The sequence below is a fragment of the Paroedura picta genome, chromosome 6 (assembly GCF_049243985.1).
Source record: "Paroedura picta isolate Pp20150507F chromosome 6, Ppicta_v3.0, whole genome shotgun sequence".
Classification (NCBI taxonomy): domain Eukaryota; kingdom Metazoa; phylum Chordata; class Lepidosauria; order Squamata; family Gekkonidae; genus Paroedura; species Paroedura picta.
The window spans coordinates 84961617-84982838 of NC_135374.1; the positions used below are offsets into that span (position 1 = coordinate 84961617).

The 21222-nt window shown below is 41.0% G+C and overlaps 1 protein-coding gene across 9 annotated transcripts in view; it reads left to right on the forward strand.

Annotated features, from left to right (window-relative positions):
• HERC2 (HECT and RLD domain containing E3 ubiquitin protein ligase 2) overlaps positions 1–21222 on the forward strand; it is a 100951-nt gene that overhangs the window by 11164 nt on the left and 68565 nt on the right. For 6 of the 9 annotated variants that reach the window (XM_077343412.1, XM_077343415.1, XM_077343418.1 and 3 more), the window contains 19 exons: positions 5101–5320; positions 5898–5998; positions 6607–6790; positions 7233–7349; positions 7538–7709; positions 8415–8588; positions 9173–9361; positions 10012–10163; positions 10952–11109; positions 11225–11338; positions 11872–12123; positions 12452–12645; positions 13125–13325; positions 17201–17429; positions 17532–17656; positions 18395–18573; positions 20399–20583; positions 20749–20904; positions 21023–21208. In XM_077343412.1, coding sequence (XP_077199527.1) covers positions 5101–5320; positions 5898–5998; positions 6607–6790; positions 7233–7349; positions 7538–7709; positions 8415–8588; positions 9173–9361; positions 10012–10163; positions 10952–11109; positions 11225–11338; positions 11872–12123; positions 12452–12645; positions 13125–13325; positions 17201–17429; positions 17532–17656; positions 18395–18573; positions 20399–20583; positions 20749–20904; positions 21023–21208 — 3288 coding nt within the window. The remainder of the gene's footprint in view (positions 1–5100; positions 5321–5897; positions 5999–6606; positions 6791–7232; positions 7350–7537; positions 7710–8414; positions 8589–9172; positions 9362–10011; positions 10164–10951; positions 11110–11224; positions 11339–11871; positions 12124–12451; positions 12646–13124; positions 13326–17200; positions 17430–17531; positions 17657–18394; positions 18574–20398; positions 20584–20748; positions 20905–21022; positions 21209–21222) is intronic. The other 3 variants (XM_077343417.1, XM_077343419.1, XM_077343420.1) reach the window with 3 other exon arrangements.

The following is a 21222-nucleotide window of genomic DNA, read 5'->3' on the forward strand; positions in this document are numbered from 1 at the left end:
TATAACAAATATTAATGCTCACCCATTTGGGAAACCTTTCCAGGGCTGTCAAGACACCCTAAGGTTTCACAAAAACCTGGTTGAGAAAGCTTGCCCTAGGCAAATACTGGATAAAAACTGAGGTTGTGGACCATGACTAGAAAATGCAAGGTAGGGTTATCAGCATATTGATGATGACTCCAGACTTCCTTATGTTTTGTGCATTAGCCACGGATATGTCCTGAATGACAAGTATTTTATCATGAAAAGAAGTTAAATGGCACGTCATTTGAATGGTGGCCTTTAATATTTGTTTGGAATTAAGAGTATACCTTGTACTGTGTGCAGTACTGAATCAGCACGTTCCTTTCTCAGACAGTTCATGGTCTGAGGCTTCTAGTTGAGTGTTGTTGGAGCCAGAATTCTTGTCACCAGTAAATTCTGCACTGATAAATGATTATGTTTTACTATTTGGAGACCATTAATGTGTTAGAGCATGGACTAAAGCTAAGTGTACTTTGTGTATAGCATGCACAGGGGCTGATTAGTGTGAACATAACCAGATGGCATAGTGTGTGGATAGAAACTCGAGGTATCTGTTAAAAACTTGAGAATGTAGAAAGGTTCTTGCTGGATGTATATATAGAGAGAGATCTTTACATTATTATATTATATTTGTCTTGAGAGAGCAAAGGGAGTCTGATGCAGCTGTTCATGCTAGGCCTCAGTGACCACATCCATTGGGCATAACTGTTATGAAATACTGGTATGCAAATGATCATGTGCTAAAGAAGGTTCCCTAGGACTTGTTTACAAAGTAAAGGGTCATGGGTACACTGACAAATAAACTGTCTCTATTATTTCAAGTAGCCTTTGTGCTGCTTATCTTTTTTCATTTTAAAATGCCTCTTAAAAAGTGTCATCAAATTTTATTCATCTGGGACACAAAGAAATTGGCAAAAAGCTTATTTATTTATACTTCAATTTATATACTGCCACATGCTTTAAAAAGGCTTGAGGCGGTTTACCTAGCAATAAAACATGATAAAAATCCCAACATTAACCCCCTTGTCGGCAAAAAAGCTCCCTCCCCCCTGCTTCACAGAACATCTAAAACCAAATCTCTGGGGAGATCTTCATAGAGGGGGGGGGAGCCAGATCTTCCTTATCCTGGCCTCAACCAAAAATCTGGTGGAAGAACTCCGTGTTGCAGGCCCTGTGAAACTGTAGCTCTCCTGGTAGCTCATTTCACCAGGTAGGAGCCAGGACCAGAAGGCTGGTCAAGGCCAGGCAAATCTCCCTTGGGCCAGGGACCTACAACAGATTCATACCCGCAGAGCACAAGGCCATGTGGGGGGCATAAGGAGATAGGCAGTCCTGCAGTTATGTGGGACCGAGAACAAGGATGGCTGTAAACACCAGAACCTTGAACTTATTCATGCATGCTTTTGAATGTGGCCAATTAGATGCTTAAACACCATGTAATTTCTGTTATGTTTAGCATGTATTAGTGCTTATTGTAAAGGTTCTTAATAAAAAGATCTTTTTATTAAGCTGGTCTTTCAGCATAAATTGATGTGCTGGTTTTGCTTCATTTCACAGTGTGGGAAAGATTAGTATTGCATAAAGCTTGGAAATGGTTAAGTACCAGGGAGGAATTGTTTTGTCATTTGAAAAATTCTAGGGGAAAAATGAAAATAAAGAATTTCAGAGTCGGAAATTTTGCTCAGGCTTTGAACATTACTGTAGAAACATTTTTACAGTGATAAAGCCTTATTGAGGCATCTCTAACAGTTAATCAGGTTCTTGCTAATTTTACAGCTGTTCTGGACTGATACTGTGAGCTATGTAGCTGCTTAAGCGTGAGTCAGTTAGTTATTCATAATCAAATGAGAAGTTTTCCCATGTTTTAAAATAGCAAGTGCTTCAGTTTTCCTAACAGTCCCTAATGGTACTGAATTTTATACAGAGTAGCTAATAAGGGCTGGAAGTTTGGATGCATACCTGTTGTGATAGTTCAGGTAATAGGACTTGAGAGGGGAGGTCAAAAGATTGATTAATCATTTGAGAAGTTCCTGGAGGAAGATTGAGCCTCCTTTTTACCTGTTTCCCCCCCCCCCCCAAATACTCTTGAGTACTAACCTGTAGCCATATAATGCTTGGTTGGTGTGCAGACAATACACTAGATAAAACCTGCCCTGATTGTCCCTCAGTGGGGCACATGCATCCAATAGGGAGAGGGCGCTCACTGAGAGCCAGTCATGGGTCTTCCCAACCCCCATGCTAATCCTCCTCCTCCATGCTACCTCCAGGCACTTTGGAGGAGGAAGAGCCAGCAGAAGGTAAGCCAGGACTGAAGGTAGAAGACTGGCTGCACTGGTCTGAGCAGCTCAGCTTGCCATCTGTGCTGCTATACTCCCAGGCCTCCTGCTTTTCAGAGAGTGTGTGTATGTGGGGGGGGGGGGAGACCGGCCACCTGCGCTCTGCTGCAAGTGCAGCAGTGGCCCTGGTGGTTCAGCTCCCCTGACTGGCCCCCTGTCCTTGCAGGCCTCCTGCTTGCCAGGGAGTGAGAGGATGCCAGCTGGTTGTGTTTTGCAGTGCCATGTTGGGCTTCCATGCTCTGCAGGAGCCCTCCTTCCTGCCACCCCTTTCAAAGCCCACTTTTAAAATGAGCTCTGATACTAGTAGCTTCAATAGTCACCTGTTCATGGAGTTTCCATGTTTAAAAGTCATTGACAAACTTGATTAGTATGTTTGTATATGCTGCAATTTTGTGTGCTATTATATACAGGGTAGCCAGGTCATATCCGTCGTCCCCCCCTCCCGTGGCCACTGGTGGAGTATAGGAGACTAGGCTTACTAGAACCAGGTTGGGGAAACTCCTGCAGATTTGGGAAGGGAGCTTGGCAAATACAGGGATATCACTGGGGTACAATGCTACATAGTTCACCCTCCCAAAACATCAATTTCTTCCAAGGGAACTGATCTTTGTAATCTGGAGTGAGCTGGGATTCCAGGGGATGGCCAGATCCCACCAGGGGCTAGCATCCCTTATTCTGTAGCTTCAAAGAGCAGCTTTTTAAGTTAAAAAAAACCTTAAATTAATATCAGTGCATAAAATGAAAGTAATGCTGCCTTGTCCTTGCAGATGTGGTCTGTGGACAATGTTTAGAATATTATGCTCAAGGTCTGCGAATGATAAAAACCTGCTATGTCATTTTAGCTGGGATGAGCTTATTTATCTAAGATGAGCTTATTACAGAGAGAGAGAGAAGAAACAAAGACATTTCAGTCTTGAGGCTTGACCATGGGTTAGTGCAAAGTTGAACTTTATTTAGCTTGCAAGTCTACATTGTACAGGTATCTGTGTCCCATGTTCTATCTTGAAAATATCTGACCATTGTTTGTTTGGTTCAGATGGTACTATTTGGGGCAAATGGCCTCATTAAAGCTTAGTATAATAGAAAGATTTAAGGGGGCAGAAATTTGGCGATAAAAATGCCTTTGCCCACTGTGAATACTTTGTTTTGGTCAACATGGGCAATATGAGTATCTTAAAATAACTCATATATTCTTTTTGGAGCAACCATATAATGACAGACAAAATCAAATGATTTCAGTTTCTAATGTAAATTTTGGGTGTTGTTTCAAATAGTGAATTTTCTCAGTGTCTCCCATACCTTCTGAACAAAAAAAAAAGTGTAGTTCATGAATGGCCAACTTACTAACCAGGTGAAGCAAATACAGTAGGTGTTTGTGTCAGACTTTGACAGCAGCTGGAAAGTCCATGCTCTGGCCAAGAGAGAGTTGGGCCTGTAGTCCTGCTTCCTTTACTAGTTGTTGTTAGTTGCTAAGACGTATCCGACCCATCGCGACCCCATGGACAATGATCCTCCAGGCTTTCCTGTCTTCTACCATTCCCCAGAGTCCATTTAAGCTCGCACCGACTGCTTCAGTGACTTCATCCAGCCACCTCATTCTCTGTCGTCCCCATCTTCTTTTGCCCTCGATCGCTCCCAGCATTTGGCTCTTCTCCAGGGAGTCCTTCCTTCTCATGAGGTGGCCAAAGTATTTGAGTTTCATCTTCAGGATCTGGTCTTCTAAGGAGCAGTCAGGGCTGATCTCTTCTAGGACTGACCGGTTTGTTCGCCTTGCAGTCCTTTACTAGTACTGCAATACTACTTGCCCACTAGAAGTAAAAACATCTCCAAGGTTGAGAAGAAAGGCCACAGGCAGTGCAGTATGCTCTAGAGTGGCAATGGCTTGGATTCACCAGAGAGTTTCACCCGTGGAGCATGACTTTCACCCGTGGAGCATGACTTTCTCATCTCACTCCTTGTGTTGTCACCTAAAATGCCTCTTAAAATTATGTTATGCTATGTGGTGAAAATCCTTGCATCCAAGCCACTGTCTCACACTATTAATAACTCTTCAGGTATAGGTACTGTATGATGCTCTGGAGTGCCATTGTCTCCTTCTCTGGATGAATTGTGGTGGCCTTGCTAAAAAGGAAAGCCATCACTCTTTACTATGCTGAATTATCCAAGTATTCTTGTTTTGTGTTTGTTGTGATACTTTGTGTTTTCAAATGCCTCTTAAATGTCCTGACTGGTTCAGTGACCAAATTCTGCTGATGCTGGTGATATTGGAATTAAAAACACTATCTCCTCTCTCTCCTCTTTCTCTCTCTCTGTGTATAGGAACACACACAAAAATGCTAACACACAAGATTTCTACACTACTATGGTAAACGCTAACCATACATACCACCTGTGGTTAAAAATCCAGTTCAGATGTCCATATAAAACAGTTCCTTAGCTTAAAGCAATATTTATCAATATATTTGTACTTTCTCATGCAAGAATATTGAAACCTTCACTTTAAAAGGAGATTTTGTACATCTCAAATATATATGCATATCATATAATGCTAGTATGTTCCTTTGCACTCATGTTAGCATGACTCTACACTATATCCCAAGTATTCAGATGTTACTGAATAAGTGAGTGGCATTGATGCATTTCTCCTTTTAAATAAAACATCAAGTTGTTTCAATTATGCGAAGTTTTTGGATAGCTGTCTGTTGTGCTATACATTTTATAGAAGTAAATTTTTTTGCAGATGTGAATGAGCTCAAGGAGTGCCTTTATGTACTGGTGAAGGAACAGCAAGTACTAGCCAAAAAAACTGCCACCACAACTCTATCTGCTCTGAGGCTAAAGCAGAGACTTGCTATCTTAGAACGTTATTTTATTGCATTAAATAGAACTGTTCTTCAGGATAATGTCAAAGTGAAATGGAAAAGCAGCAATATTCCCCTGCCTGCGGTGGACAAGAAAAGGTATGCAGGCTTCTTCCATAAATTCTCCCCCTCTTTGCCGTTTGCCCACAGCATACACTATATTCAACGAAACTATAGTACTAGTATGTACTCATGGTGTAGTAGTTAAGAGAGGTGGCTTCTAATCTGGTGAGCCGGGCTTGATTCCCTGTCCTCCACATGCAGCCAGCTGGGTGACCTTGAGCTAGTCACAGCCTGATAGTGCTGTTCTCACAGAGCAGTCTCTCTCAGAGCTCTCTCAGCTTCATCTGTCTTTCAGGGTGTCTGTTGTGGAGAGAGGAAGGGGAGGTAATTGTAAACTGCTTTGAAACTCTTTTAGGCAGTGAAAAGTGGGGTATAAAAAACAACTCTTTTTTCCTATCAGTTTATAATCTTGGGTTTGAACCAGCAAGATTATCAATGTCTTATGTAGGAACAGCTTTAAAAAATGGTGCTAAATCTTGGCTCTATACAATTGCTTAGATCTTTTGGGGTATCGGGATAATTCCCAGGTGTTTAACATCTAGAGAGTGAATATATATATTTTAGATCAAAAAAATAGGTACACTTCCTCTTAGCAGATTCTTATTTTTTACAGCCCCAGGCCTGTAGGCAAAGGTGTAGAAGGTCTTGCCCGTGTAGGATCCAGAGCAGCCCTTTCGTTTGCCTTTGCATTCCTACGTAGAGCTTGGAGATCAGGTATGGTTTGTCTGCCAAAGTAGTAATAGAATTGTCCTCTAGCCATTGCAAGTCCCTCCAGCCACTGTAGGTTTGTAACTTTAATTGCAGAAATCTTATTAATTAGCTCCTAGCTCACTTACATTTTGAAGACATGGTTCTGAAAGAGAATTATTTATTGTGCATATGCTGTTTTTACACTGTGAACCAAAGAGGCACGTTTGACGCTCCCAAGGAGTTGTGCAAACCCATTGAGGTTTAACTTTGATTAGCACATTAGTGTGCTTTTGCAGGTCCCTTCAGTTGCAATATCAGTTTGTGCTATGGTAGGTAGGCTGAGAAGCCCAAACCCAAAACCTCCTTGGATGTGCTATACTGGTTGCCTGAATAGTTGGTTTTGCAAGTGCCATGCAATTTTAACTTTGTACTTATTGCGTTAGGTCCTGGTGCAACCCACCCACCCCTTTATCAGTATAGATTTTATCAGTGCCTCTTTTTATTCAATTTTAATGATATAAATAATAACAGGAATATAGGTTTATAATAATCTGAACCTGCAGATCAGTTTTGATGCGACACATTTATCTTCAGTTGTATTCTATCTCCTGTAATGCAAAATATTCTAACAGGACTAACACACACAACATTACCGTTAGGTGAGGATGCAGACCTTTGCAGCGAGTTGTTACAGGAGTCACTGGATGCCCTTCGAGCATTGCCAGAAGCGTCTCTTTTTGATGAAGGAACAGTATCGTCTGTATGGCTGGAAGTTGTGGAGAGAGCAACTAAATTTCTAAGGTCTGTTGTAACTGGGTAAGTTTCTTCAAATAGTGTTTGAATGTCACTTAGATCAAAGTTCAAGTTTCACATTGAAAAATTCCAGCCTGTAGTTTTTAGGATGGTGATGTTGCCTTTCCTATGTTTGCTTGAATAATCCTCTAAGCAAACTGAAATTGAGATGTTTAAGTGTTGCTTGGAGGACAATAAAAGTGAGGAAGAATGCTGTATTTCTCCCCATTTTTAAAATTACACAATCCAGATTTATACATGGAGTCTGGAGTTTGTAAATGCAGGTCAGCATGAAAGAGTAAAATGTTAAATTAACAATCTGCACATGGAGAAAAATTCAGGAAAGAGCAATCAACTTTGTAATCTAATAGCTGAGATGGGTTTTGTGTAGGTACACTAGGTTACACACTGGTTTTACTTACATGTGTAGGATATTAATGGTTTCCCTTTTTCCTTGTTCACTTAGAGACATCCATGGAGCTCCAGGTTCGGGTTCAAAAGGATCAGGGAACATTCCGTTGCAAGATCAGCACTTGGCACTTGCTATACTCCTGGAGTTGGCTGTCCAGAGAGGCACGTTAAGGTAAGCCCCTGAAGAAAACAGTTGCTTCCAAGTCTGCTTCGGGGAGTATCAGCAAGCGAGTCTTTATGACCTCATGGTTGAAGTTGAGGGCTGGGTCTTTAACCTTTCTGCTTATGACAAAAATGGTAAGAAAGATTGCTTTCACAGCATGTCCAGTCATGGTGTGATTTTTTTCCCCCTCTCCCCAGCCAAATGTTGTCTGCTGTTATGCTGTTGCTTCAGCTCTGGGACAGTGGCACAAGGGAGACAGACAATGAACGATCAGCACAAGGAACCAGTGCCCCCCTCCTTCCTTTGCTGCAGAGGTTTCAGAGCATAATTTGCAATAAGGACATGAACAGTACTGAAGAAGACCTTCAGGTATATGTACTTCTGTGCTGAAATAAATTGAGCCTGCGGTCTGAAGCACACTGGCAGGCCATGACTTTTTGTTGGAGGTAGACGGGATGCACTGCCATGGAAAGTGCTTATGCGGAGATGGTGGTGCCGCTGCAAGTTGCAGCTTCAAGGAGTGTTATTACTGTTAATGGCTCTGTCATGTGGTGTCTCTTCATTGCACTTTGACCCTCAGTTTTCTGTGATATGAGAAGCATAAGAACAACACCGTCATATGGGGCTGAAAAGAAATGATATAAATTTTAAATAATACGTTTCAGTGCTTTCTTTCCCTCATCATTACAAAGAATCTGAATGTAGAGAATTAGCTTAAGTTGCATTTTCTCATTGGTAGTTGGAAAAAAAAGAAATAAAATACTTTAAGCCTTAGGGGAGGGTGGTATACAAATGTAATACATTGATTAATAAAGAATAATTATGCTGATAAACTGAGATATACTTTCTTTAGCTGATCCATTAATTATTGTGTCATGTTATTATGCCTGTTTGAATTTGCAAAGGTTTTAACCTGGAGGTTACTAGCTGTTAGCCATGGCATCTCTCATTAAAGTTTTAATTTATTCGAGTAGCGACAGAAGGTGTTTTGGGAAGAATAAATTGTGATGTGGCCTCTACAAAGTAGTGTGGTTTGGGAAATCCTGCCTGAAATGCTCTTTATATCTTTTAAAGATGTTGGCCTACCCTCTGAGTCCCAACGAAAATTTTCTAAGATACCTAATTCTGCCACAAGACAATGAGCTAGCAATTGATTTAAGACAAACAGCTGTTGTGATTATGGCTCATTTAGATCGGCTGGCAACTCCTTGCATGCCTCCACAGTGCAGCTCACCTACGTCTCATAAGGTAACGCACATGAGTTGTGAATACTGGTAATGGGAGACATTAGTATAAAACAGCAGACAGTAAAGATCAGGTTAAGGGGTTTGGCCTATATAGCACTCTTAATGCATTTGTTTGTGTAGAGCAGCTTATTTTGAGGCCTAGTTACAAAGTAATTTTTTGTCATCTTCCTTACTTTCAAAAGTATTGCATCATACTACATGGGGGACTAAAGGAATATTTTGTATCTTTCTATCAACAGCCACATCAAACGTCTTTTGGATTTTACAGGCTTTTCAATTTTCAGAAGATAATATACTATTAAGAAATAACTTTTCTGTTAAAGTGACAAAACCAGAAAATAGACTTTTGCCTAATTATGCCTCTACCTAGCTTTGGCAGTACATTAATTCAGAGCTGTTACACTTTTCTTGCTCTATGCACATCTGTAGCTCATGGGTGTCTAACTTTAGTCATGTTCAGAAAGTTGCATCTTGAAGCAGAACCTTGTAGAAGCCAAATAGCTGTTAACCTAGAATGTACCAGAATATCCTTGAGAAGATGGTTTTATTTTGAAATGTGTTTTTAAACAAATATTTGCCTTTCAGGGTTCTTTGCAAGAAGTCATAGCATGGGGATTAATTGGATGGAAATATTATGCAAATGTCAGTGGCCCAATTCAGTGTGAAGGACTTGCTAATCTTGGAGTTACACAGATCGCTTGTTCAGAGAAACGCTTTTTGATCTTATCTAGAAATGGGCGTGTGTATACACAAGCATATAATAGTGACACACTGGTAAGTCTTTCTATTTGTTTCCCACTATTATTGTCGCTATATATTAAAACTGTAGTTATTACAATAAATGTTTGTATTGCAGGTAATATAATAAGGCTATGCTAGCAAAATAACCAGCAGTTTGGTAATCTTGGATTGATATCTGTTCTCTTATATAATGTTTCAGTAATTCAGTTAATGAATTGGACTCCGAATGGCTTTAGCAATAGCGTTGTTTCTACCTCCTAATTTATGTTGGGAATACTTGTGACGTTTGTTTTGGCTAGTGGAAATGGTTGATTCCTGTTTTCACTATGCTGTTAGTGGAAAATGTTTAACGATTGAAATCAATAAATTCAGAGTCCAGTAGCACCTTTAAGGCCAACAAAGATTTATTCAGGGCGTGAGCTTTCCAGTGCAAGCACTCTTGATCAAAGCTCACTCCCTGAATAAATCTTTGTTGGTCTTAAAGGTGCCACTGGACTCTGATTTTATTGTGCTACTTCAGACCAACTCTGCTACCCATTTGAATCTACCCAGTTGAAATCAAAGTACGTTTTTTGATGCCTGACCCGTAACTTCTTTAAAGAAACAGACTTTTTGTTGTGTTTATCTCCTTTATGTATATGTAGTGTTTTGACTGGGATATGCTGTACATTTTACACTTGCAGGTTCCCCAGTTGGTGCAGAGTCTTGCTTCTAGAAATATTGTGAAGATTGCAGCACATCCAGACGGTCACCACTACCTTGCGCTGGCAGCAACTGGAGAACTTTTCTCTTGGGGTTGTGGAGATGGTGGGCGATTGGGCCACGGAGATACTGTGTATGTGTACTAAAATATTGGTTAATAGGAATGCAAATTAGGTTTCCCAGAAATTTAAAGGCCAGTTAAGTAATGGGGCTATTCATGATGTAGCCATCTCTGGGAACAAATAATGCATAATATGTATGAAAGTATGTTAACAAGTTTACTGTAAATTTGAATTCAGTGGCACATAACCAGTTAAGAACTTGCTAAAATCTTCCTTTTTGAACCTGCTCCTGTTTGCTAGGTACTTCCCCCTCCAGCAATTCCTTTATATTTGAAGTATGCTAAGCACTAAATATCTCTTTCCCTTGGTTCCCTTGCATTTCTGGCATACAGTGATACAGTCTGTTCAGCAGGGGAATTTCACACAACATGCAACTATAAGTTAGTGTTTGGGTCAAATTTGTTTTTGTGGCATAGAGCAGCAGCAACATTCCAGAAGTCAGCTGGCTGACATAGTTCTGCAGGGCCTGTAAAATGGAGCTCTTCCACCAAGCTTTTGGTTGGAGCCAATGAACTTGTTAACATCTATTGGGCCCCGATCAGAATTCTCCATAAAAAAACGCTCAAAGGAGAACACCTAGGGTGAGCTGGAATAAATTGACGAGACAGTTGCTTAAAGGCCTTGTAGGCATTTTCACATGCCACACTGTGTTACAAATTGATGTGGCACTTTTGAACTTTGAATGCTGAAAGTCTGTCCTTGCTTGTAGAAAAAGATCAAAAACCAAACATTTATGTGAACTATTAAGTCTTTTCACTTTTGGAATGTTTGTACTCCCCCCCCCCCCTTTTCTGAATAGACCTTTGGAAGAACCAAAGATGATTTCTGCTCTGTCTGGGAAGCAGGCTGGAAAGCATGTCATACATATCGCATGTGGAAGTACTTACAGCACTGCAATCACTGCTGAAGGAGAGTTGTATACGTGGGGTCGAGGGAACTATGGAAGATTGGGCCATGGTACGTTTCAGTTTGTGTCCCAACTGATGTCATGAAGTTACAGAGCTTACATCTGGTTTAGAGTAACTTGAACAAAGAAATGTAACCTTTATATTTGTTTTTGCTTGTTCTGAAGGTTCCAGTGAAGATCAGACAATCCCAGTGTTAGTTACGGGGCTGAAAGGACTCAAGGTTATTGATGTGGCCTGCGGGAGTGGTGATGCTCAGACGCTTGCTGTGACTGAAAATGGTTAGTGGCCCAAGAAGGATCTTAACTAGGTCTGCCGGTTTTAGTTGCACTTGGATTGACCATGAAACTATTCATTTTGAATTTGTGTGGACATTTTGGGAGCCAGACAAGCTCCCAAATTGATGCCCTCAGCAGTTTCTAGAGACTCTTACAGAATCCCAGTATATATTGAGCATTGTGGTTTGGTCACAAAGTATTCTATATGCCAGTGGAAGGCACTGACACTCATGTCAGGATGGTGCAGTTAACACAGATCTCTCCTAGAGCTGTAGCTTCCCATGTTACATCCAGTTCTCCTGTTCTTCTCATGAATTTCTGCACCATCCAAATGTATGTGGTGGGAGGAATCATGGGATATTGTGTTTTAAATAAGTCAACCACTCATTTATGGAAAACTCCAACCTTGTAACAAAATGTAACTTAACAAAAACTGATAGAAAAATTGCTTAAAGTGTTTCCTGTTTCTGCAGCTTTATTTTGCTAAGATCTTAACAAGGTCACTGAAACTTCTGATGAATTATGACTTTTTCCAGGTCAAGTGTGGTCTTGGGGTGATGGCGATTACGGGAAATTAGGAAGAGGTGGCAGTGATGGCTGCAAGACTCCCAAACTGATAGAAAAATTGCAAGACTTGGATGTTGTTAAAGTGCGTTGTGGGAGTCAGTTTTCAGTGGCTCTTACAAAAGATGGACAGGTCTACTCCTGGGGAAAGGGTGACAATCAGAGGCTTGGGCATGGAACGGAAGAACATGTTCGATATCCCAAACTGCTTGAAGGCTTGCAAGGTAAAGGCACCTACTAAATATGTCCTAAAACATTATATTTATTTTATTAATCAGTCATATTTATAGACCGCCCCTATCGGATCTGCCATCTCGGGGCGGTTCACAACATGTGATAAATACAATTCATTAAAAATAAAAATTTAAAAAATTCTTTAAAAATTTGGTGAGAGTATATTTTGCATATTGAGGTTCTTGATGGAGAGTTTCTAGCTAAATTTTCACTGTGCTGAACAGTTCAAGGTTAGAATTAAAATTAACCTATTATGACTTGATTTTAATATTGGCCATCCCCATCTTTTGTGTGTGACAAGTGTGTTTTTTCCTCCAGGGAAAAAAGTAATTGATGTAGCAGCTGGATCTACACATTGTTTAGCACTCACAGAAGATAGCGAAGTATACAGCTGGGGTAGCAATGATCAATGCCAACATTTTGACACCCTGAGGATCACCAAACCAGAGCCTACTGCTCTTCCTGGGTTAGATTCCAAGCACATTGTTGGTATTGCTTGTGGGCCCGCTCAGGTAGGCTTTTGCTTAGCATTCATGTATCTTTTCACATTGATTCAGGTCATATTTTCTACTTAGTTGCAGAAAGTGGAAATGGATCGCTGAGGGACACTAGCAATGAAGTCCTAAGCAGAATTTCATCTTCCTATGTTATGCTTGTTGGAAATGGGGAGAACTTGTGCTTTTGAGAAATACTATGCTATGTCCTGAGCTCAGCGGTGGGAAGAGGTGATCCAGTCCTTAAACAGGATGGTGAGGAAGAGGCATAGAATGTGGCCTCGGATAATTCTTTGCTCCAGTTGCTGCACGTTTCCCTATACTTGGGTTACTTTCAGTAACTGTGTTTACTTTCCTAAATGTTACTTTTAGGTTCTGTTTCAACATGTTAGCTGTTAAGGGAAGGGTATGTTTGATTAAAGGAAATTGGATTGAAAACTTCCTCTCAGAATTATTTACAATTAATTCTTCAACTATTTTTGTATTCTTTCTTCTAGAGCTTTGCCTGGTCTTCTTGTTCAGAATGGTCTATTGGTTTACGTGTGCCTTTTGTGGTAGATGTTTGTCCAATGACATTTGAACAACTGGATCTCTTATTGAGACAAGTGACAGAAGGAATGGATGGAACTTCTGACTGGCCACCTCCCCAGGAGAAAGAATGTATGGCTGTGGCTACCTTGAACCTTCTAAGGCTACAGGTAGGTTGATTAGATGATTAGAAAAATAGCTCTGCTTTTAAAATATATCACAATCTTGGTATTTTCTGTAATTATAATGTATTGCAAAATGCTTTACGATCCTGTGAAAGCCTTCAGTAAGATCATTGTTATTCCAATGTCACTGTCTACCAAATAGTGTGCATCTCCCGTAGTCAGACCGGGTTTAATTTGAGCTGTGATGTTTGCTCACAGTTCAAGTTCGGTGGCACTTTTAAGACCAACAAATGTTTCTGTGTTCATGTATTCTTCTTCAGATACATTAAAATGGAAGTTACCTGTGCATACATATGTAGATACTGGGTGAGCAGTAATTTAGTATAAGCAGTGTTTAACAGGTGCAAGAATTAAACTGAAATAACAAGCAATGTTTATATGGAACCTATTTGGTTGGGTTTAAATTTGGGGGGAAACATAGTGAAGGAAATAAATCTATCAAAGGGGAGTTAGGTGGGAAAATGTACCATTCTCCATTGTGGAATGCTGAGCGTAATTAACTGAGCTCCTGTTGCTATGCTCTATCTCTGTCTGCTCTCATGTGTGGAGGTAACTTTACAGCATCCTCTTATTTGGAATGTAGAGATGGGCTGGCTGTGCTGTGTATATCTCCTCAGTCCCCAGACCAGAAAAATATCTTTCAACCCACCGTTTCAAATTATGTTACATTCTACTCTTCATTACATTACAGTAGTTACTCTTCCAATCTACTATTCCAAATAAGAAATAATCTTAATATAGAACTAAAATATCTAACTGATAAAGAAACAGATTAACAAAGTCAGGACAGTACCCAGAGAAAGCCTGTTACAAGACAACAAAAGAGACAATAACAATAATAGTTGCATACAAATCTCAAGTCAAAACAGTTCAACACATCAGTGATGTTATTTATTTTCTATTTTATTTATACTTTCTAGGTGGCCCCTCCCTACAAGCAAGCTCAGGGTGACTCACAACATATAAAATCACACTTAAAACCTAGTAAAACTATTTAAAATTGACATCACTATTTCCTGCTGTCTCATTCAGTGTTCTTAATCTTGGCAATTTCACAGGCGTGGAGGGACATCAATATGGGGATGGAATAGACAGAGGGCACATGAAATATGTAAGGCTAGGGGAGGCCTATAGTTGTATCTCAACTGACCTGGTCTCCATAGGCCTGGGGGAAGAGTGCCATTTTGCAGGCCCTGTGGAACTTTCTTAGCTCTGTCAGGACCAGGTTCTCTGATAACAATTCATTCCATCAAGCAGGATCCAAGGCCAAAAAGGCCCTCATTCTGGTTGAGGCCAGTCACAGTTCCCTTGAGTCAGGGGTCACCGGCAGGTTGGTATTCACAGAGTGCAAAGCTCTTCAGGGAATATATTGGAAGAGGTGGTTCTGCAGATACACAGGGCTCAGACCGCTGAGGTCCTTAAAGGTGAGCACCAGCACCTTGAACTTGAGATTTCTACTTGCAGCCAGTGCTGCGGATTGAAGGTAAGTCAGATATGAGCTCTCTGGGGGGTCTGTGCAGCCGCATTTTGTACCAACTGTAGCTTCTGGATCAAAACCAAGGGTAAGCTTGCCTAGAGTGAGTTACAATATTCTATCCTGGACTATTGCATGGATCACTGTGGCTAGGCTTCCAGACCCAGATAGTGTACTAGTCATTTTGCCTGGTAATGGTAAAACACCTGGCACTCTATATTTATGACCAGATCCTCCATAAAAAGGGAGGCATCAAAGATCACCCCCAGATATCAGGGTCTTTGCAGAACCTTGACTTACAAAGTCCATAAATCGGATCCATGTGCAACATTGCACTAGAATTCTTTATCTTCAGACTAGCAAAAGGTAAGGGTAGAACATGCTTAGGTTGTCAGAGTTGGTTTTTATATTAACAGAATCTTATGAGTCACTTGGCCACACATTTACAAAGCATCATATGACAAAGTCCTACATCAGGTCTACATCACAGGTACATCACTAATTAGGCGGTGCAAAAGCATTTCTCAGGATTAGCAAAAACATTCTACAATTAATGTGGCCTCGGTATTTCAGTTTACGCCAGATACAGCCTATAACTTTGTTTTTCAGTCAAGTCAAACCCAAACAAGCTTAACAGCATTCTTCCAGATTAAGACACTGTTTCAAAAAGCAAGCAGACTAATCTTTGCAGGTGGCTTGAAGCATAAACATGGTTTCCGAATGAAAGCAGGTAATTTATCCCTTAGCAATGGAAGATAACTGCTAAACCAAGAATATATTTTCTAGATCTTTAGCCAAGGGCTATAACAATTAATTGGAAATTCAGTTGTCTCCAGCTTTGTCCTGGAGATTTAGGCTCAATTGGTTTTTTAAGCATCAGAGCCTCAATGAGGCTTCACTGACAGGCCAGCAATGGTATTACAACTTAAAGCTGTTCCTTAGAATTCCTTGCCAAGCCTTTGAAGGTGTTGAGAAGGCAAGAGCGCTTTGCATATGTGTATAAAGTAACATTTGCATGACAACAACACTTTCTAATAATACAGAACAACTCTTAGGAACTAACACACAGCCCTAATCCCCAAATGTAGCAAAATCTTAAAGGGCAAACCTTTAGAAGTATGATTAAGAATGCAGTTCACTTTAAAACACCAAAATAAAACACATTAAAACATTTCACTTTGAAACACCAGATTAAAACATATTAAGACACCGAACCATTAATTCATCATAATACATTCCAAGGCACTTCATCCTCACAGGCATGACCACTCAGAACCTGTGTTTTTTTTTCCATTAAAAAGTGTGTTTGCACAAATGATTTAAGGAAAACTCTCTCAAAACAAAGCCTATTCTCTGTGCAAGGCCACGGCCCATAAACTTATCAACAAGGCTTGAGAACCCAGACAAAATCATAACACAAAATAACATGGGATTATAGAACAAACGCTCTTCACATGGGAACAGAGAAGACAAGAAATAGACTGAAGACCATTCTCCTAACAATGCATAAGGCATTATGGAGTAAAGGTGAAAGGAAAGGTAGTGAACTAACCAGTGCATTGCTGGGAACCACTATGTTGGCCTGATCCTGAGGGGACCCCCCCCCCCAAAAAAAATATATGGCACAAATAGGTCTGTTTTGTGACACCAGGATCCTGGCAGAGTGCAAAGTTGTTTTATGCACTCTGTCAAGACATGGGCGGGCGGCTTCCTCTTCTGGTCCTTCCTTCCCCAGCCACAGGACCTCCATCTTCAGGGGTTTAGGCCTCAGGCAACTCTGCCGGAGCCAACTTGTCATAGCCTCTAAACACTCAGCCAGTGAAGTTGGGGGTGTATCCAGCTGGCTGCTCATTAACAGAGCTGAATGTCATCAGCGTATTGATGGCATCCCAGCCCATATCCCTAGACCAGCTGTGCAAGAGGGCTCATATAGATGTTAAACAACACTGGGGAAAGTATTATACATTGCAGTACACCTTTGGTCCCCTGCCTAGGAGAAAGGAGACTTATATGTATGGACTGGTAACTTCCATTTTCAGTGTATCTAAAGAAGTATGCATGTACACATTTATACCTTGAATAAAACTTAGTTGGTCTTAAAGGTGCCACTGGATTCAAATTTTGTTCCAACTGCTTCAGACCGCCATGGTTATTCATCTTAACCAACCCTGTTTGCTTTCCCATGATCTTACTGCTTTGAGCTAGTATGCTGTCATGTACTGATTAACAATTAAAGTGCATATTCTGTGCTGGCAAACTGTTCATTTCCAGCAGCTGTATGCAACTCCCTGTGAATACTATGAAAGAGCAGGCTTCATCTATTTGGGCTCCATTTGTTTCATTTTTACTACTACTCAATGAAATGTTGTGTGTTTTTGTCTTTCAGCTTCATGCTGCGATAAGTCACCAAGTAGACCCAGAATGTCTTGGTCTGGGACTGGGCAGTGTTTTGTTGAACAGCTTAAAACAGACGGTGGTGACTCTGGCCAGTAATGCCGGTGTACTGAACACCGTACAGTCAGCAGCCCAAGCGGTGTTGCAAAGCGGGTGGTCCGTGTTGCTCCCAACTGCTGAGGAAAGAGCTAGGGCTCTGTCAGCACTTCTACCTAGCGCAGGTATGATTCAGAAAGGAAAAAGTAATTGTTTAAGGACTGTAATGCTTACGTGCAATCCTTTGTTAGGTTTCCAGAGAAGTTAACTGCGTTATACATTTTCAGTTTCAGGCAATGAAACAAATGTAAGTCCCGGTCGTAGATTTATGATCGATCTGTTGGTTGGAAGCTTGATGGCTGACGGAGGTCTAGAGTCTGCACTGAATGCTGCTATCACTGCAGAAATCCAGGTATATTTTCAGTGTGTATTGGTGCAGAAACAAGAAAGAAGCAACATAGCTGACAACATCAAGTGTCATCGTTGCAAATAAACCTCAGTTCATGGTAGATGTTTGGACCAGAAATATAGTCTTGCCCACACGCTGTGAAAAAGAGTAGTGCATTGGCATGTGTGTATCTTTTAGTTCAGGAAGATCAGGTTCTCAGTGTGGAGTTCAGAATGGTTTAGAACCCAGGGTCACTATATCTTAAATTCTTCAGAGTTTGCATTAACACAGACCATGGGGAAATAATGTATTGTGTATCTTGACTGTGGAAACGAATTCCTGTGCTAACGGAATAATCAGCTGATGAAGTGCACTTATGTGGGCTGAAAGGGGTTACTGATCTTCCCAAATTTTCCCTCGCTCTCCCTTGCTCCCTGCTGTTTCTGGGGCCAGCTGACCCCAATGATAGGGATCCATTCCTGGCCCTGCTAGAGGGCCTCAGTGGGGAAGGGTGCCCTGCCAGTGATGGCGAATCAGAGGCTCTGTGGTGCTTCCTGGTGACGCGACAGCTTCTTTGAGTGTCCCTGGAAGGGAGAAGGCCCTCTCCCCAAGGGCCAATAAGAGGAAAGTCCTTTCTCCTCCAGGGCCAGTCAGAGAGCCGGCACATTGTCAGGGGCCATGGGCATGATTTTATTATATACAATTCAGCGTACAATTTCATTAAACTGTGTTGTAGAAATAAAATTAATGTTTACTGTGTAGGACATAGAGGCAAAAAAAGAAGCCCAGAAAGAAAAGGAAATCGATGAGCAGGAAGCAAACGCATCATCACTTCATAGGAGCCGAACTCCATTGGACAAAGACCTCATTAACACTGGGATTTATGAATCTGCCGGAAAACAAAGTTTACCTCTAGTGCAACTAATTCAGCAATTATTAAGGTAGTTTTCATCCAGGCTGTCCCTGGGCCTTTGTCCTTCTTTCATTTTATTTTCATATTTTGTTTTGTACTTTGCTTCTTTGCTGTTTTGTATTTTCAATAGACAGCAGTGGAAGGGAAAACAGTACTGTGGGGGTAAGTATTTATGAGCATGTCTGCTTAAGGTGCCATATTTCACATTGCAAACCTGCATAGGGCAGATTCCTCAAGGTAAAGGTAGAGATGCTATAGAACTTTGCAAAGAAATTAGGTTCCTCAGAGCAGACCCATAGGCGGAGCTCATTAGGTACTAGTACAGATACTGTGAGCAGTGTCTTGGCCCTTAAATTCAGGTTACTACAAGTGCAGTCCTAAGAAAAGGTCCTCCAGTCTAAGCCCATTGATTTCGGTTGCCTTAGATTGGAGTAATTGCACTATGAATGAACTTTTGAATTCTGAATAATTTCAGATGGTTAAATGTGATTGTCATATGAAGAAGAGTTGGTTCTTATATGCCGCTTTTCCCTACCCGGAGGAGGCTCAAAGCGGCTTACAGTCTCCTTCCCATTCCTCTCCCCACAACAGACACCCTGTGGGGTGGGTGAGGCTGAGAGAGTCACGGCTTACAAAGATCTAACAAAAATTATTGCTAGATTTGCTTGGGTAGCTATAAAAATAAGGCAGAGCTGGACCAACCCTGTTCCCTAGTGCTTTTATATTGGATCCATATACAACTGTTCTTATTTCTTAGTTTTTACCCATTTATAATTGATGTTATATTTGTAATTTTATGTTTTTTACTGGCTGGTCTATGACAGTAAATAAAATTGATTGATTGAGGCTGAGAGAGTGCTGATATCACTGCCCGGTCAGAACAGTTTTATCATTGCTGTGGCGAGCCCAAGGTCACCCAGCTGGTTGCATGTGGGGGAGTGCAGATTCGAACCTGGTGTGCCAGATTAGAAGTCCACTCTCCTAACCACTACACCCAAACTGGCTCTCATGAACCATATGACTGACTCATGAACCGTATGCAGATGAAGCACTTTGACTCGTCAGACTTAATCCCAGCATTTCTGAACAGTACTTCTCCTGTGTATGTCGTCAGCCCTGTTATTTCCAAAGAGACTGACTGGGGCAGAGGAGGGAAATGGCAAGAGCTATAGAATGATCTTTTTAAGGAAAAAACAGATTGCTTGTAAACATGAGGCTTCATTTGCCATCATTACACAAAAGCTTATTTTATTTTGTATACTGTCCTCCCCTGAATGTGAAAGAACAATACATCAAATTTGGGTTTTGTGTCAGATAAATACCACATGGCAATAATAACAACAGAATAACAATTTAACAGGATAACAAACAGGTCCACGGGTTCAGTTCAAGTACATGGATTCCTAGGAGGGAGGTTCAGGAGCCCAGTGGGTGTTGTTGGTTCCGGTTGACCTCAACCAAATGCCTGGCGGCAGAGCTCCCTTTTGCAGACCCCGTGGAACTGTTTTAGCTTTCTGAGTTGTAAGAAAAGGCACAACAAAAGCTTGTCAGTGTGCCCTTGGCTATGTATTTGTTTGATTGGGAGAGGCATAAAAAGACGTCCTCTCATTTATTTAGTTATTTTATTTATCATTGCATTTTTACCCCGCCACTCCCACAAGGGCTCATGGCGGCTAACAGAAATACAAAAACCCCAATACATAAAACCTATAAATAATTTAAAACAATTACAAACTAGTTCCTCCACTTAAAATCATCCATAATCGGCAGCAAAAATCGCAATTTTTATTAAAACCTCAGGGTGGACAGAGGGGTTGATCTTATCCTTTATTCCCGTCCTTGTTTCCCATCAGGAACATTGCTTCACAAACGATAGCTAAACTTAAAGATGTGGCACGGCGCATTTCTTCCTGCCTGGACCATGAACATTGCAGTAAGGAAAGATCTGCTTCTTTGGACTTGCTGCTGCGTTTCCAGCGCTTGCTAGTTAGTAAGCTGTATCCAGGAGACGGTGTTGGTCAGATCCCTGTTGTTTACAGTAAGATGTTACTATTATCATTTTTTACAAAACGACTATTTCTAGCATGCAACTTAGAAATATCCTCTCTGATTAAAAATTATTTAAATGGCTGCTTTCCTTGGAATTTTATGGTTAAATGCAGCTTCTCTGAAGTTAGTATTTTCCCTTCCCCCTTTCTGACAGGTCCTGAGCTGCTTGGAGTTGGTTCTCTGCTGAAGAAATACACAGCTCTTCTGTGCACGCACATCGGAGACATACTGCCTGTAGCAACTAGCATTGCATCCACGACTCATAGGCATTTTGCCGAAGTATCTCGTGTTGTGGATGGAGACCTAACAGGTATAGGTTTGTCATGTGCACCGTTGAGCAAATGCTGGAGAGGTCTAAATGGCAGTGTGTTAATGAGAATGCAAGTGAAAGTTACTTCTTTATGCAGAACCTTTTTGTTTCCCTGTAGGAGTACTCCTTCCAGAGTTAGTAGTATCTATTGTACTCCTTCTCAGTAAGAATGCTGGGTTCATACAGGAAGCTGGTGCAATTCCTCTGCTGGCTGGCCTATTAGAACATCTGGATAGATTTAATCATTTGGCTCCTGGAAAAGAGAGAGATGACAATGAAGATTTAGCTTGGCCTGGAATTATGGGTATGTTTGTACAT